General features: G+C 40.3%; 1 protein-coding gene across 1 annotated transcript; it reads right to left on the bottom strand.

The window, feature by feature from the left end:
* Positions 1-224: 224 nt before the first annotated feature.
* smad1 (SMAD family member 1) lies at positions 225-16,186 on the bottom strand. The gene is made up of 7 exons (XM_022738237.1): positions 16,146-16,186; positions 7,658-8,235; positions 5,201-5,464; positions 4,981-5,097; positions 3,092-3,313; positions 2,585-2,841; positions 225-1,828 (listed from the first exon to the last, which is right to left on the bottom strand). The coding sequence occupies exons 2-7, from the start codon at positions 8,055-8,057 to the stop codon at positions 1,685-1,687; spliced, it is 1,404 nt and encodes a 467-aa protein (XP_022593958.1). The 5' UTR covers positions 8,058-8,235; positions 16,146-16,186; the 3' UTR covers positions 225-1,684.
* Positions 16,187-16,541: the final 355 nt, after the last annotated feature.

Consider the following 16,541-nt stretch of genomic DNA (forward strand, 5'->3'; position numbering starts at 1 on the left):
ACTTGTAATTGTTGTGCCTCACTAATTGAAGGTCTACTCCCATACACACACACACACACTCTCAGAGTGGAGAATGTTTTTGAAAGTTCCTGACAATAGCATGACACGTATTTTCTTACCATGGGTGGCCTTTAATTACACAGACGGACATAAAGACACACAAACATACACACACAAGCACAAACGCATGTCCTGACACAGTGTTCATAAAAGAGACAGACATGTTGCAAGTAATGAAACAAATTTATTGAATCTTCCAGTAGAGACTTGATATTCATGGAATAAAACTGCTTTTCTGGGAGCTTTACTGAGCAGGAGAGAAAAAAAACAAAAACAAAAGTGCAGACAAAAACAGAAAACGTTCAAAAATACAAAAAGAATGTAAAGAGTATAACAGTTTAATAGCAAAGAACTGCTCAAAGCATAAAAGAATTGAATGACAAAATCTGCATTTTATAAAAAAAAAAAATAATCTTGGGACATCAGGAACTGATACCCTTTTCTCAGTCAACAATTTAAATTTGAATGCTCAACATTTTCCCATAACAGTCATTTAACAAGTTTTGCTCAGTCAATGTAATAAGAGAAAGAAGCACAGTCACTGAAATATTTATGTCCTCAATGTGACTCCGTATTTGACACATTTGATTTTGCTGCAGAGTATACAGCAAAGGACAAACTAAACTGCACTTGTATTTGCCTCTGCTTCATGTGATGTTTAGCTACCAGTCGTAAATGTGTAGCACTACACTAACCAAACTATGCTTCGCAAAACCAGACTGCACAGCACATATTCTAATAGTGAATATATCTAAACACTATTTCTTTTTTTTTTTAAATTCATTTGAAACACGAGTGTAACACAAGATGAGCAACATTTAAACATTAGTCTTTTATGTCAGAAATGCCCTTTTAGTGCCATGCCCCACACTAAACCCCACCCTAAACTCTAAAACTCCCCTTAATTTGCCCTCATATTATTTTTCATGATTTGTGATATGGGATTTCATTATAATAACTTTGCACTGCTTTAATTTATTAACCTAAAAAAAACACTTAAAGGAAACAGCATACTAGTTTAAGTGTCTGGAGATGATTAAAATTTTCAGTCATACTCATCATCCTCCAAGTCCCTGCTAACTTTGTACATGTCGTAAGTACATTTCATGCCAGCCTCATTACAGTCAGACAGAAAACAGCTGCTAACTGCAATTTCGGTGACCTGGAATGTCCCATAGTTCTTTTAACTACACACGTATATCTGGATTTTTGAGGGAATATTTAGATGCAAACTAGTTATGAGTCAGAATAATAGAACAATGAAAAAGAGACGTTGTGGGAGCAAGATCAGGGAGGATACTTGCGTCATGATGAGTGTGATGGTCTAATTATTACAGTTGGTCACAAAGATCAAGTATCTTCCAGTTTCATCACGCTCACTTTACTTACTCCTCTCCCAGTCTGTAAATGTGCCCAATTCAGACGTCCTTCAAGTAGAGAACAAACCAACCTATTTAACAACCCACCCGACCTTTGAGGTCCCAGATCAGCCAATGTTTTAGTCTAAACCTCTATCAGTTATTGACTGAACCACAAACCAGTCTGGGACCAGTTAGCCCCTATTCTTGCTACTTATACCAAAATGCTGGGGTATGGACAGCCACAGGGCTGAGGACATTGAAGCCTAGGAGACGGAGGATATAGGGTTGTGGGGGGAGCCCATCTGGGTTAGCACCTTATCCAACCACTGCAGGGGACCATGCAGGTGAATCTCAATCCAGCAGGGTGTGCTGGTCACATCCTGGCGGTGGTACTCTGCTCCCCAGCCCTGGAACATTTGGAAACACATTAGGATAAGGATGAGGACACAGCTGTTCATCTTTCTCCTCATTTTTAAAATGTATTCACTTCACATAATTTGGACTGTCCAGCATGAACATTAAGATTTTCACTGGAAACTTCTTTTAAAAGGATCAGCTCATTCTAAACTGATTTTCCCCTGGTCAATAAGATAATAAATAAATTAAAACTCCGGCACAGCAGTATAATTCAATTGGGGGATGGTTACACACAATGAAAAAGGAAAAAAAGTCAAGAAAGGGCAGCACAAACAAAATAATTCAGCCTAATGAAGCATAGGTAAAACACATTGTCCACTCTTCCACTTGAAAACAAAAATTTTGGAAGTTTTAACTTGGTCCAGTCCTGAGCGTTTTATGCCTCAAAACATCCAAAAGTCATTGAATGCTTTGCTTTCAGAATATACTATACTACACTAGAGTGAGCAGTATATTCTGATATTTTCTGCTGAGAAAATTTGACAATATGCACTGAGACAGTGAAATGTTAATGTTTATACTGCAGATGTTATTTGTAAGTCAGATTTTTGTGGGGATTCGTTTCTTGTAAAATAAAAACTTAAAAATTATGACGTTTTACAACAAAAGTAAATACTTTTATCTATTAGAATAGACTCAACCGATAGTCAGCAGAAACACAGTATTGTATAATAAGTTCAATATTTGCATAAGGCAGTGCAAAAAAATGTATACTATTCTTGGTTTTTCGTCTCTGACCAGCTTACCTTAACGAAGCTCATGCGAATGGTACACATCTTCGTGAGCTCATAAACGGCCTCAAAGCCGTGGTTGACGGATTGGGCCAACAGCTCAGCAAACTCCTGGTTGTTGAAAATCTTCAGGCTGCAGCCGCTGGGAATCTTACACACAGTTGTGGGATGGAAGCCATGGTGGTAGTTACAGTTACGACTCTGGACGAAGATACTGCTGTCACTCAGACATTCTGCGTATACCTCCCCACCAACATAATACAGATGGACACCTATGAAGAAGCAAGAGAGGATGAAGATTGGTCACCCGAAGACACAGTAGTTTTGTCATCCTCAAAGGAAAAAGGCCCCAAAACATCATTGTGGTCAATCTAAAATCAATACACGACAATGTTCATTCAATTTGTTGTTATAGTTCAGTTCTTTTCTTGATCCCAATCTGTATTGACAAAATAAATTGATTTAGTCTCGTCTGCTAACAGGCAGTGCATCGTAGACATTGATGGGCTTTACATACGGCACCTTTGCCGATGTGCCGCCGGGTGTTCTCAATGGTGGAGTTGCGGTTGACGTTGGAGAGCAAGCCGAGACAGAATCGGTTGCGGTTGTTGGAGGGATCTGTGAAGCCATCGACAAGCACACTGGTAGAGGAAGCCTGGAACGCCTCTCCGACACGATTGTTGAGCTCATAGTAAACAATAGAGCACCAATGCTTGGGTTCCTCATAGGCCACAGGCTGCACATCTGCGCAGGAAACACATTAATAGGTCACAAGAGTGAGCTGAGTACACCGTCGATGCAGAGACAGAGGCAGACACATTTAATGTACATTTAAGACTCCTTTGTGTAGACAAACTGCCAGGATCCACTGATGCCAGCGGAGGCTCGGCTGTAAATCCTACTCACCCGTGCAATTATTTTTCCCAAATTGTCCCCTGCAGCCCGTAACAATAATTTTAACAAACAAATAGGACACACTGGCTACATTTGTGTGCATTTACGATGACCAAAATCAATGCAGATGCATCCTAAAGCATGCAGACTGTCTGTGATCTTTGTGCCAGCCTTTATTGAGCAGGCTAACAGTCAATAGAAGGGGTCTGGCTATGCTCTCTGTGCCTGCTATCTGAGGGAGAGCCAGTGCCAGCTGGCCTCACCCTCTCTGAGAGAGAGGAATAAATCATGTTTATCTAAGCACATACTTCTCCCAAACTTCCTCTGTAGCGTGGTACTGGCTAGCAGGTGTGTTTTGTCTGTCCTCTTCCCAGAGCTGGCCTACAATAGAGACCCACTCCCCGCTACAGGATGCAGCTTGTGGAAAAGAACTTAAAAACTCCCCATACTCCCACTTCCAGCAAACATTTCAACAGCTCTTCCCGCTACTGCTGTCACCATGTGTGGGCAGAATCTCTGGGCCTTGAGTGCATGATGATATTTGGATATTTGGATTGGAGGTAAAACCAAAAGTGAGGAACTTAAAATATCAACAATAATCCCTCATTGCATGGGAAATTTGTGGTTACCAAGTACGGCAAGTATGGTACGACAGAATGTAATACAGAATTTTGGTCTGTAAACTGATGTTAACATTAGACAATTTGAGTTATTTTAAAATTTGCCTTTGTTTTCATTTTCAAACCGGTTTGGGGGTTTGTTTAAAACCTGTCTGATCACCCGACTACTCGAGTGTCTTCCTCCACCATTCCTCCATCCATTTCTTTTTCGAAATGGTGCCATGTTTCCAGGTATAGCAATTAACTGAGGTGAGTACACTCTTAATATTACCAATAGAAATGATCACCAACACAAATACTAATATGACAGAATTTTCCTTTAAATCAAATGACTCTGGAGACCAATACATGTCCATTGCATAGTATATTACAAATTCATGAATGCCATGTTCAGAAGTGTTTGTCCAACACAATAAAGCAATTATTGCACTGAATTTCAGATCTGAAAGTTGGAGGGAATTAGTGAATCGTAACATTAACGAGTTTTAAGTCATTACCACCAGCAGAGATGACATAAGCCCCGGCTTTTATAGGCCTCATAAAAGTGCTCTGAGGCCTAGCTTAATTTGCTGAGTCTTTGAGCTTCCCCTGGGCTCACACACACAGACGAAGCCTCACTGAAAACTAACAGATCCTTTTCCACACACTGTTCAGGTTTTATCTGACAGGATATGGCATAATAACCCCACTGATGTTCTTTTTTTGTATTTGGAGTTTGAGCACAGGAAAAAAATACCTTTAAAAATAACCAACCTTCCAAGAAATCTTTGCACCTGCAGATCAAGGCAAGCAGGTGCAGACAGCTTTATGTGGATGATATCACTGTGAACACAAGGACGGGTGTGTGCGTATGTCTGAGTGTGCATGTGAGAAAGAGATAGTAACTGCCATGGTTACCTGCCCGATTGTTACTCTCTAGAGGCAAGGGTGGAGCCATGAGGTTGGTGTCCATTGGCTGGGGGCAATCCTGAGTCATTTGCTCCTCTGGGGGCATGTAGGCAGGAGGGGGAGTCTCTGCATCAAGAAGGGGGCAGAACAAAGAGAAGTGAATTGTTGTTGTTGTTCAGTACAGACGAAAAGGACGACAAGTGGAAGATAATTTACTGCCGGGTCTCACCTGGCATTTGGAATGGACTGCCGGGGTCAGAGCTGGATGGTGAATGAGGGAAAGTGGCGCTACTGCCACTTCCCGGCGAGTTTGGGTAGCTGTTTCCTGGCGAGTGCGGGAAAGGCATTGTGTTGGCCTGAGCAAAGGACTCTGGGAAGGTGGCATTCTGGGGCATGTGCGGCTCGTTCTGTTGTAGAGGATTGCGGAAGCGAGGCAGCATTGTATGCTTGGCGTTGAACTCGCTGTTCCTCGGTACCAACACAGGTGGCAGCACTGAGGAGAGACAGAGCGATATAAAAATGGTCAAAACAAGTTTACAAATCCTTTTATAAATGTATCTACCAATGAGTAAACATAACACTGATGTGACACAGTGTGCATTCTATACATATTAAAGTTAGAATATGACACTCGTTTTTAAATTTTGTTTCTTAGTTTTTAGTTCATTTTCTTTATGAAAATGTAATTTCATTTTGTTAAATTTCTTATTACTTGTGAATTTTATTGTATTTTGCATCTTACCTACCTCCTTGAATGTTCTTATCTCATTATGTGACTTGGCTGCTGTGACACTGCAACTGCCCACTGGATGTAATGAAGAACTTATATCTCTATATCCGTCTATGTAATAACTAATCATCTAATTGTTTCTGCACTGTAGACATTGTGTACAATCACACATATGCAAAATCTACACATACACATTCAGTATGAATTCACTTATTTCAATCCAAGATAATAAATGAATCTCTTTCTGGCACTTTTCATGATTGAACATTCTGAGCGCAGATGTCCCTGCATTTTTTAAAATGTCGGCTTCCAGCCTGTTGGTCGTAGCCAGCAGTATTTGGCCCAGACTCTCAGGTTTCTGCTCAGAAAAGACATTTTGACACGAGCCATTCTTGAGGAATTCATCACTTAGGGTAAATGTCCTTGCTGATGTGAGGGCTATTCAGGTGCAGTACATACAAACCACAGAGATACGCTCCACTTGTGCCTATAAATACTTGTGCAGATAAATAAAGCTGGTGCTGAAATGTTAGACGGGGCCCACGCTGCTGTTCCTGCAGGTAGACCATGTGTGCTGCAGTGGGCCAGTGCATCAGTGTAGCAGTTTATTTCAAAGGTTACATGTTGAGCAGGCAGACAGCTGTGGTGCTTGGTAGAATAGTGAAGGGAGATTGACAGGATGTGTGTGTTTGTAGGTGGGTGGACAGAAGGGGAGAGGAGGGTGGTAGTGTGGACAGACAGGTGCTCTTGGGTTGAATCACCTCAGCCCCCCATATTCCACCCGCTGCTAAAACAAAAAGTGTGCGAGGCAGGCAACAACTCTTTCCTCCCATTGTGTGACCGGCTTCCTTTTCCAGTCAACCTCAGAGAAACTGTGCGTGCAGTCATGGGTGTGTTTGTATCCTCGTTTTAGTAACACGCGTGCAAGTACGGGAGTGTGTGTGCCTGTGTGTGTCTACATGTGTGCATAAATGTTGGGAAAAAAAAGGGAAAAAAAAGAAGGGCCTGCAGTACAGACCATGCCCAAAACAAAGCCCTCATTCTCCCCCGGATGGAATTTCCTGCTCCACACACACATGAAGGAACACACACACACACACACACACACACACACACACACACACACACACACACACACACACACACACACACACACAACACACACACACACACACGGCCCTTTACACACTAAGCACCGTGCACACAGCTGTTTCTATCTTGTCAGCTGACCCTCAGTTTCTGTTAGTAAGAGGCCAAATAGTGTTTGATTTGTCTCATTTCTCCACTACCTTTACAGTCAAAGCCCGAGGCTCAGGAGTGACCTGCCCGAGGAAATTTGGCTAGGTTAGTATCATATTCTAAATCTCTTCTTGAGGGTTTTTTCTTACTTGTATTGTCTCTTTATTTCTTTTATTGTACAGTATTGGAAAGGGTTTTATCTATTATGATTAGAATTTATATTGGATTTTAATTTGTTGTCTTTCATCTGCTGCCTTCTGAATAAGTGAATATCAGCAGAAGTCATTACAGTAAAGGAAAAGATTTCTACATACTCAGAAAGATAATCAAAAAGTAAAATTTCAAACAGTGTTTTTTTTTTTGGTAATATAATGATGATTTCTCTAGATTCACTGATCCTTCCACTCCTGCAACTCTCTCCATCTCTACCGATACTGAATCTTATACCTCATTTCAGGGTGTCTGCTGGTACAGATACATGATTCGATACAAGTACTCTTTTTTCTCTCATTTAAAATCTTAATACCATAAAGTGCAAAACTCTTTATTATGATTTAATTGTAGGATAACATGGGGCCATGGATTAATTATTGTAATACTAACATTGTCAAAGAATCTGTATTTAATGTGGGTCAGTCACATCATGGTCAACGTACTTCAGGTCAATATCCACATAGATTCGTACATCCCTAGTTACTTCAGAATTGTATAACTCACCTGGACTGTCCACTCGTTTGTAGTGGTAGGGGTTGATACACACATCCTTCTGTTTGGAGCCAAAGGGGTACTCGCAGCACTCCAGGGCCTTCAGCTCATGATGGGACTGCAGGTCGGGCCAGCGCCACACCCGACAATAAATGACATGTGGCAGACCTTTCCTGTGGGACACCTGCAGCCGTCCGTCCAGGGAACGGGGGATTGTCACACAGTTACTGGGCTGACCTGGGCAGCTGAGAGCCCTCTCCAGCTCCTCCATGGCTCCCTTCTTCTTTTTCAGTTTCTTAACCAAAGCATCCACAGCCTTTTCAGCCCATTTCTCTTCCTCGTCTCCCTGCTTCCAACCCAGCAGCCGTTTGACCGCCGGGCTGGTGAAGGAGAAGAGTGAGGTGACGTTCATGATGGACAAGCCGCCCTCCTCCCCGCTCCCTTAAGTCCAAAAGGAAGTGTGAGCAGTGCAGCGACAGTCCAGTCTCAGAAGACAAAGGGTGATATACTACTTAAGTGTTTGGTTGTTGTTTTTTCAGATAATCCTCAGCTTTCTAGATGTCAGGTCAGGTCCTCTTGACAGCCACTTCCTAAAAGAAAAGGAGAGGCAGGTAAGCATCTGTGAGTAAAAATCTCCTTCAAAAGAGATTTCAAACACGATTCTACAGATCAGCTCAGCCGGCAGTGTCCTCTCCCTCACAAAGTTCCTGCAACTAAGGTGAACATTGACCTCTTCTCCTTATACTTCATTCACGCTGATGTCTCACCAGAAAAATCCTTGATGAGGTGATGATGTCAGTTATAGTTGTTACAGCCATGTCATGGCTTCAGGGAAACTGGCAGAGGAGTCACAACAGACGCCCTCCTGTGAACATAAGTCCCAACTAGACATTCTGCAGATAGCTTCCTGTCCGTATGGCTTGTCACATTACCACCACTCACTTAAATCATTTACAGCAAATGACTTTGTGTAAAGTATGCAGCTCACACAACCTATACGAATTTGGCCTGCAGGTTTAACACCTGATTCACTCTTTGGGGGGTTAAATCTGTCATCCTCGTTGTTTCTTCAACACGTATTTCATATGGTAGCTAAAATCTATCCGCAACTTAAAGTTAATCTGTTTATTTTCTCAATTAAGTAATTGTTTCGGCCATAACATGTCATAAAAGAAAGGGTCCAAAGTAACATCTTCAAATTGCCTTTTTTCTTATGAGTTCTTAGTTTTTCCTTTTTTCTGACCATCACAGAACAAAGATCCATTTAACTGTGGTGTAAATTTCTGTCAACTATATATCTATACTTTAACAAACCAATTTGTTCAGCTTTAGTAGCAAATGTTCATTATCAATTAATCCATGTTTCAAATAATCAATTCAAATAACAAAAATAATAATCCCCCTTACAATTTCCTACATCCAAATACAAGAACATTTCATAAAACAGAGAAAGGAAACAAACCCTCACATCTGAGAAGCTACAGCCAGCAAATGTTCGACACCATTAGCTGATAAATGACTTAAACAATTAATCTTACTTTTACATTTAGTCATTTGGCAGGCACTTTTATCCAGAGCAACTTACAAGTGATCTTATATCAAAATAACAGTCAATTAATTTCATGACAAAAGATTTATTAACACCAGGTTTAGTTAAGTTTTTTTAGAAGTTATGATTGTGCTACTTCACGTTTTTCTCCTCATCAATATGCAGAGCATGACCACAATAACATGAACAATCAAATATAATAACTATGAAATCAGACCTTAATCAATTTGTTAATTAAAATTAATTATTTTCATTAACCGTCTGGAGCCAGTTCATTTTTGGTATTTCTGCTTCAAAGTGACTTAAACAATTAATCAATTATGAAAATTTTTAAGCTTCTCGCAAATAACTGACTTTACTTATTGCCTTCTTATAATTTGACTTGATATAACTGCAAACCGTTAGTCAATTATATGGAAGATATGAAGAGTCTTTTAAACTTTCAATGGGCAGCCTGCTGAGGCAAATGTTCTCTAAAGCTTTAACACCACCAACCAACAAACACTGGTACTGGGCAGGAATCTGGCAATGTGTGGGACAATAAAAAGGAAGTGCATGTGGACCCCAGGATAAATGTGCCCATTCACTTGAGTCCCACAGGAGCAATTCAGTAGCCAGGAGGTGCACGCATTCTAGCTGTTAAAAGGGAAAACAAGAGTGCATTGAGCTCTTCCAGTTCAACCTTCTTTTCAAGTTTTTCTGAATGCAATTAGGGAGATAAAACATAGTTACGGTTGAGGTTTGGCTGCACATAAATGTTCAGATGCAATCCCAGATTCAAATAAACAGGTTGTCAGAAATTCTCCACCTTTTATCTGTACTGACTCACGGGTGAGGATGCATCACTCTCTGACAGTAAAGCCTGCAGTATATTGGATTTCCTACGAGCAGGAACAAATACATCATTAAGACTGCTCTGTAGTTATTCTTGGCCCTTCAGATTATGGGATGAATAGCAATTTCTATCTTTGTCAGCTACTGCATGTGTAGGCTGTATCACACTGACAAACAGGGAGGGGTGAACAGGTGCTGTTTACAATGCATGTGTGTTGTGGAGGCACTTACTACTGCCAACCACTACACTCACTGGAAAGCTGCAAGTTGCAACGGGCTAATCAAAAGTGACGTTGAACCACTAACAAATGAGGGACAGACATATGAGTGGGCGGGGGTGTGTCTATATGTGTGTGTGAGAGAATAAGGAAAATCATATTTCAACGCTGATTTCTCTTGTGTCTCAAGACCCAACTATGATATCACACCCTGCTATAGCATCATAAGACTACTATTCTCCACCATCAGAGAGGCAGGAAACAGGCTGCGTAGTTATGTCTTCATATCTGTCATCTCCAGCACAGCAGCGACATCACTTCCTTTTGCTGAGAACAGCAAGATTTTCTTCAGATGCGGGGTAGGAGAGAAAATGGTTTCCTTAACTGGCCAACTCTGACCTCTTTCTTTCATTTGTAGTAAAACAGTTAAAATGGGGGAGAAAGGGTCAGAAATGTCATAGGTGTTCAGTCAATGAAGTAGCTGGATTTCTCAAACTTCATATACAAACGACTCCCTATATAAGCAATGGATATTGATGAAGGACTCAGACAAATTTCCATCACAATTTCTCAGGGTCTTTTTTCTCACTTTTTTATGGTGAAGGCCTACACTACATTGAATGGTGACTTGAGAGAGATAGGAGACAGAAATGTAAATAGATAAAAACACCCAGAAATAGACCACTGGCAACATTTTCATACAACATGTTATATAATACATATATTTGAAAAAAATGAACAAAAAAAACATACTAGATAACACCTTTTTCCATTTAACAAAGAAGGCTTACTTTTTAAAATTTAAATCAGGAAACATCCGGTCAAAGACACAGTAAACAAAATTGTAAATCTGACCAGACGTTTCATACCTACTTTCGACACATGTCTGTTGGTCACCCATTATTGGTGCTGGCTGGCTACTGTAATAGGTTGTAGATTCATCAGATCACTTGATTTTAAATTGAGTATTATGGGGGAATCTCTAAAATCTGACGCACCACTATACAGCGACCTTGACAGTGTCTTTTGCAAAACTGACTCAGAGCACATCTTCGCACAAAACAAAACACAGAATTCAGAGCTGAATGTGGAGCATAACAATAAAACATATAGTTCATAAAGGCAAAAACAGAAACATCACGTTTGTATCAGGGTCACCACCCAGACACAGAGGGAGTCGTTTTGATCCACTTCCAGCCACAGAGCTGCTTTGATGGCCTCTCAGTGACAGCTAGCACTATCAGCACAAGTTCAGGACTAACACACAAAGACGAGCTTTAATCCATTTCAGATGGAAGATTCCAGAAAGTTCTGTACTGTAACATTTGGAGCAGGCTTCACAATCCTCTGCTGTCATTTAGCTGCAGCTGGAGACCATATCTCTTGGATATTTCCAACCATGACAGTTAGTAATATCTGACTGATGGCCTGACCACATGCTTATTTAAAGGGTCTGATATGTCTTTGTGCTGCTTCTTTGGACAATGCTAGTTTACAGTTGTCTGTGAGGCAGTCAAAACATAAAGGCGCCATTGTGTCTCCCTGTTCCTATACCTATGCATAGACTGGGATGTGTGCATGTTTGCATTTTTGAGCACCAGATTTCGAATGATTCCCTGAGACTTTATACTATTTATAAAATTTGTGTTCACATGGAGGCAGTTTTGAAGATTGTCTTAAGAAATATATAGTGAATACAGTAAGTTTGTTTTAAATCTAATCAAAATGAAAAGTAAAAGCTCTTCAGCGAAAATTCTGGCACACACATTGTGAAAGATCTTTCATTCAGTAGTTTGAGTCTCAGTTGTGTTAATATTAGCTGATTTCTGTTAGCAGTTAAGAGAAGTTAATATTGCAGGCACAATGCAGATTTCTGTGAACTGACAAGCAACAAACTGTACAGCTGCACTGATCTCATCAATTCTTGTTTCCATCTTCGTGGAGCTATTTTTTTTTTATGGACAAAGCTATTTTTCTGACTCTGGCCCAAGAAGATGAAATCCTGATTCTTAATCCCACCTACAAACCTCTGATTGGCTCGGTTGTTTTCCAACTGGAAAAACAGCTGTCAAAAATTTGTGAAAAATCCCCTTACGACTTCCCAAGGTGACATCTTCAAATTGCTTGTTTTGTCCACACAAATGTATTTAATTTCATTTATAAAACAGAAAAAGCAGCATCACATTTGAGAAGCTGAAACCAGTGAATTGGCTGATTAACTTAAATAACTAATTGGTCTAGGCCTGCAAATAATGCTTACTTTCATTATTTAATCTGCTCATTATTTCCTTAATAAATCATGTCAAAAAGTCTAAAAACCAAAGATATTCAGAGTACAGTCACACTGGACAAAGAAAACCACCAAATCCTCACAAGTGACGAGCGGAAACTGATAGATTTTTGGCAATTTTGCCCCCGACAAACCCTCAACATTCCCTTCAGCTGAGTCCAAGCAACACTGTCTCACTGTTGTGTTAAGGGTGGCTTGTTATGGCCATCAGTTAGCCCATCTGAGGCTAATGGGAGCACAGAGTGGGATCATGCGACACTGACAGGCGGAGGCTTTGACCCACCTGGTGCGAGCTGTTAGCCACTACACTAGCCCCATGGATCATTTTGCACCGCTCCAGTGTCTGTTAATCAATTTAGGCCTGGGCTGTGTAGGATGAGGAGGCAGTAATGATGCTCTCTGGACCCTCCCCAGGGACGGAGCATTATAAAGAAGCTACATTATTTATCAGCAGGGTCCTGGATGGGGCCTCCATTAGCCCCCCGCTCAATGGAGTCACTGGCTATAAACAGAGGAGTGCAGGAAGAGAGAGAGAGAGAGAGAGATAAAGAGAGAGAGAGTAAGAGAGAAAGGAGGAATGATGCAGAGAGAGAGAGAGAGAGGGAGAGAGTGACTGCAAAGCCAGAGATCTAAGACAGAGTGAGTGTTTTGGAGAGAGAGAGATTGAGAACACTCGTATATCTTGTCTCTTCACTGAGCACTTCTGGATTAAGTGCCTTCAAGAGTCATTACTGAGTAAATAGTGACACTACAAGGATGCAATATATGCTTTTTCACAAATAGAAATCATGGCAATTCAGCCATGAGGTATGAAAGCATCATTGGAAAAAGAGCTACGGCAAAGTTCAATATCCCTTTGCCTTTATCCCTAGCCACTGAAAAAACGGACTTATCTTATCAGCAATAAAATAAGGGCTGAGTCAGGTCTGAAATTTTGATTATTATGATAGTGAATTCCAGTGCAGATACCAAAACAATAATTTTTCCAATTCCTTACTTTGACAAATATAAACAATTGATTGAATAATTAGTTGGTAACTGTAAATGACCCATGCCTGAATAAAATATTCTGAAATTGGCAAAATATTACTTTAACCCAGGGACTATCTGATCAAAAAATGTTCACAAAGGATTGCAAATCTCATCTGTAGTTTGATGCCAGCTTTTAACATTTGACAATTTTTGACACTCAGTGCTACAACTAAAACCCATTTTTTAAAAAGGGATTCCTTTAATTTTGTTATGAAAAAATTGTGAGTACAATATGTAATGACCATGTCATTTTAACTGCAATTTCTTTATAATCATTGGCAAACATGTACAATAATATATCTCCAATAACCTAACACTGGCTGATACGTCAGCTCGTCCTGTTTGAGAAAAGTATTGAGGTTCAATGGCCAGACAATGCAGATTTTTGCCACAGTCATACAAAGAGCAAAGCCTGAAATAACCACAGTCAGACATGAAGTGCCCTTACTGACTAGACATGGCATTGACCTGACAGGCTCCTTAAACTCACTGGGGTCACTTTTCTTCACAAACACCAACACATCCGCAGCCCTGGCCTAGTAAAGATTACACTATAACACAAGTGAATGGAAGCCAGCTACCACATCACTTCATGTACCATACGGAAAACACTATAAAAAAAACTCTGTGTGGTCAGTATTGTCCAGACCTAGTGGGGCTGTACTGGGATCAGATTCTTTATGTCCCAGACATAGCAGTCCACACATGACTGTAGACATAACTAGCAAACACATGGGGTTTCAAGCAGCTATGTCAACCATGCTTGGCACTCAGTGTTGGGTTAGTGTTGTGTTAGGGTGGACACCTCACCCCGACACATGGCAGGCTATGTTGTCCTGACCGTACAGACACACGGGAGGGTTTTGACGTTGTTCACTACTGTTGTGACTGACTCTCTGGATACAGGAATGCTGCTAACCTATATTTACACCTTGTAGTTGAGTAGTTTTTACCTTTGCTATGATTACAGATAGCTATATAGATAGGCATTAATAAGACTAATGTTTGACTGAGGTATACCGAGGCAAATAAATTGTTTATGCTATGATTTGCATGTATAACAAAGGGAATTACGCTCATAAAAGCCAATCATATCTGCATATCCATTTAATAAAGAGCCGTCATGCTCATTTCAGTCCTATAGAAACACCATTTGTTTTATTTCATACAGAATTTAAAGCTGCATACCTTGACAACACAGAACAATAAAATAAATGGAAGTAAATCACGGACAAGGACAAATTCCTGTCCTTTAGGTAATCTGATATGTCATCTTCAATAATGTCAAGAGATCTAGCCTTAGCTGCTGTACGTCTCTCTCTTAGTCTCTCTCTCTCCCCCTTTGTCCCTCTCTCACATAAACACTTACACAGACAAACAGATTCATAAACACATTGACATCACTACAAACACACACATGGGACACATGTCCTGTGAAGCACTCCAATGCACCAGTTGAAATAGCCTCAGTGAGTCTGCAGCAGCAAGAAGACAGTAGAGAAAGGAAACCAACAATATGTAAGAGACTGGCATGTGGATTTGTAACCAGTGTGGGGTAATATACTGCATATATACTTCCTTATTCATAATACACTAATTAGTAGCATCAAAAAATTGATCATTAACATGTGAAAGCTAAAAAAAAGGCCACCCAACAATCCATTTCCTGTAGTTTAACAAGCCAAAAAGAAGTAAACCATGTGTTTAACACTAAACCACTATTATATGGCAAAGAGCTGAAATGATTAGTTAATCGATTAGTTGACTGTCAGAAAATGAATCAACAATTTTGAACTTTTAACAATTTATGTCATTTTTTTCTAGTACAAATGCTAATTATCTGCTGTTTCTTGCTTCTCAAAATGTCAGGATTTGCTGATCACGGTTTTATATCATTACACATTCAATATCTTTTGGTTTTAGACAGTTGGACATACAAATCAAGCAACCTGAAGACATCATCTTAGACTTAAGGAAGTTGTGATGGTAAATTTTCACTACTGATTAACATTTATTATTTTAGAAAATGTTTAACACAAAGAAATCACCTACCATTCCACATCCTGTAGCTTAACGCCCTACACCATGTGTTTAACAGCAGCAGAATAACCCATATTCCCTGCTGAAGCCACCACATAGTTTACACTTACATATGCTTGTACTGATGCATGCTTCAGGGTGACTTAAACACAGCTGATGGTGTTTTTAAGTGTTCAAAGCAGCCTTTCCACAGCATTCTTACTGGAACTTAGTTTTGACACAATATACAGTAAGTTAGCTTACATTACTACAAGATTACGATAGTTCTTTATCAAAACACTTGTTTTTAACACGTAGCCTGGGAAATTAGTTTACACCTTCATGCAAATGTGGCTAAATTTGAAACCCCAGTCTGATACTGGGAGTAAAAGGAAGAAAAAAAAAGTTTGAAGCTGCCAAGTAGATACATTGTTGAGTTGGTGACCGTTTGGCTCTACTTCCTTACAACAGTGGCCATGCACACTGTTACGAGTGAAAATACAGACAAACAAACTTTTCATTTAGCATGTTATAAACGAAAACAAAAGTTTACAGTACCTTTTTCTTTCACTGCAGCCCCCTCTCTCTCTATCTCTGTCTCCTCCTGTGTACTCTCTCTGCCTGCCTTCGGTCTGCTCGGCCTGGCGTCAGTGAGTCGCGGAGCCGTCTCACCCTCCGCTGAGCGCCAGTATCACGCCGCGGGATGCAGTCCCGACAATAACAAGACCTACTTTTCACACGTCTAATATCTTCATTCACCGTGTGGAAATGGATTATGTAACTGTGGAACAATGCGTTTTTCTCTCGCTAATTTAGAAGGAGAGTTTCTTTTCAGATGTCTGAGTTTGTTGCTGCAAAAACTGCTGGTTGCAGTGGGGTGAAATGTTGCTTGTTTGAGAGAAGGAAAGGAGAAAAGGGGGGTCTCTTCACTTCAGAGGTTCCATGCAAAGTATG

This window comes from Seriola dumerili, unplaced genomic scaffold (genome assembly GCF_002260705.1).
Source record: "Seriola dumerili isolate Sdu_G_001 unplaced genomic scaffold, Sdu_1.0 BDQW01000035.1, whole genome shotgun sequence".
Lineage (NCBI taxonomy): Eukaryota > Metazoa > Chordata > Actinopteri > Carangiformes > Carangidae > Seriola > Seriola dumerili.

What these genes read in the sequence shown, in the direction of transcription:
- smad1 (XM_022738237.1), bottom strand. Translation starts at nt 8,057, where the DNA reads ATGAACGTCACCTCACTCTTCTCCTTCACCAGCCCGGCGGTCAAACGG. An exon ending in CAAACGAGTGGACAGTCCAG is followed by an intron (nt 5,465 to 7,657) that starts GTGAGTTATACA and finishes GTCTCTCCTCAG; the next exon opens with TGCTGCCACCTGTGTTGGTA. An exon ending in CAGTCCATTCCAAATGCCAG is followed by an intron (nt 5,098 to 5,200) that starts GTGAGACCCGGC and finishes TTCTTGATGCAG; the next exon opens with AGACTCCCCCTCCTGCCTAC.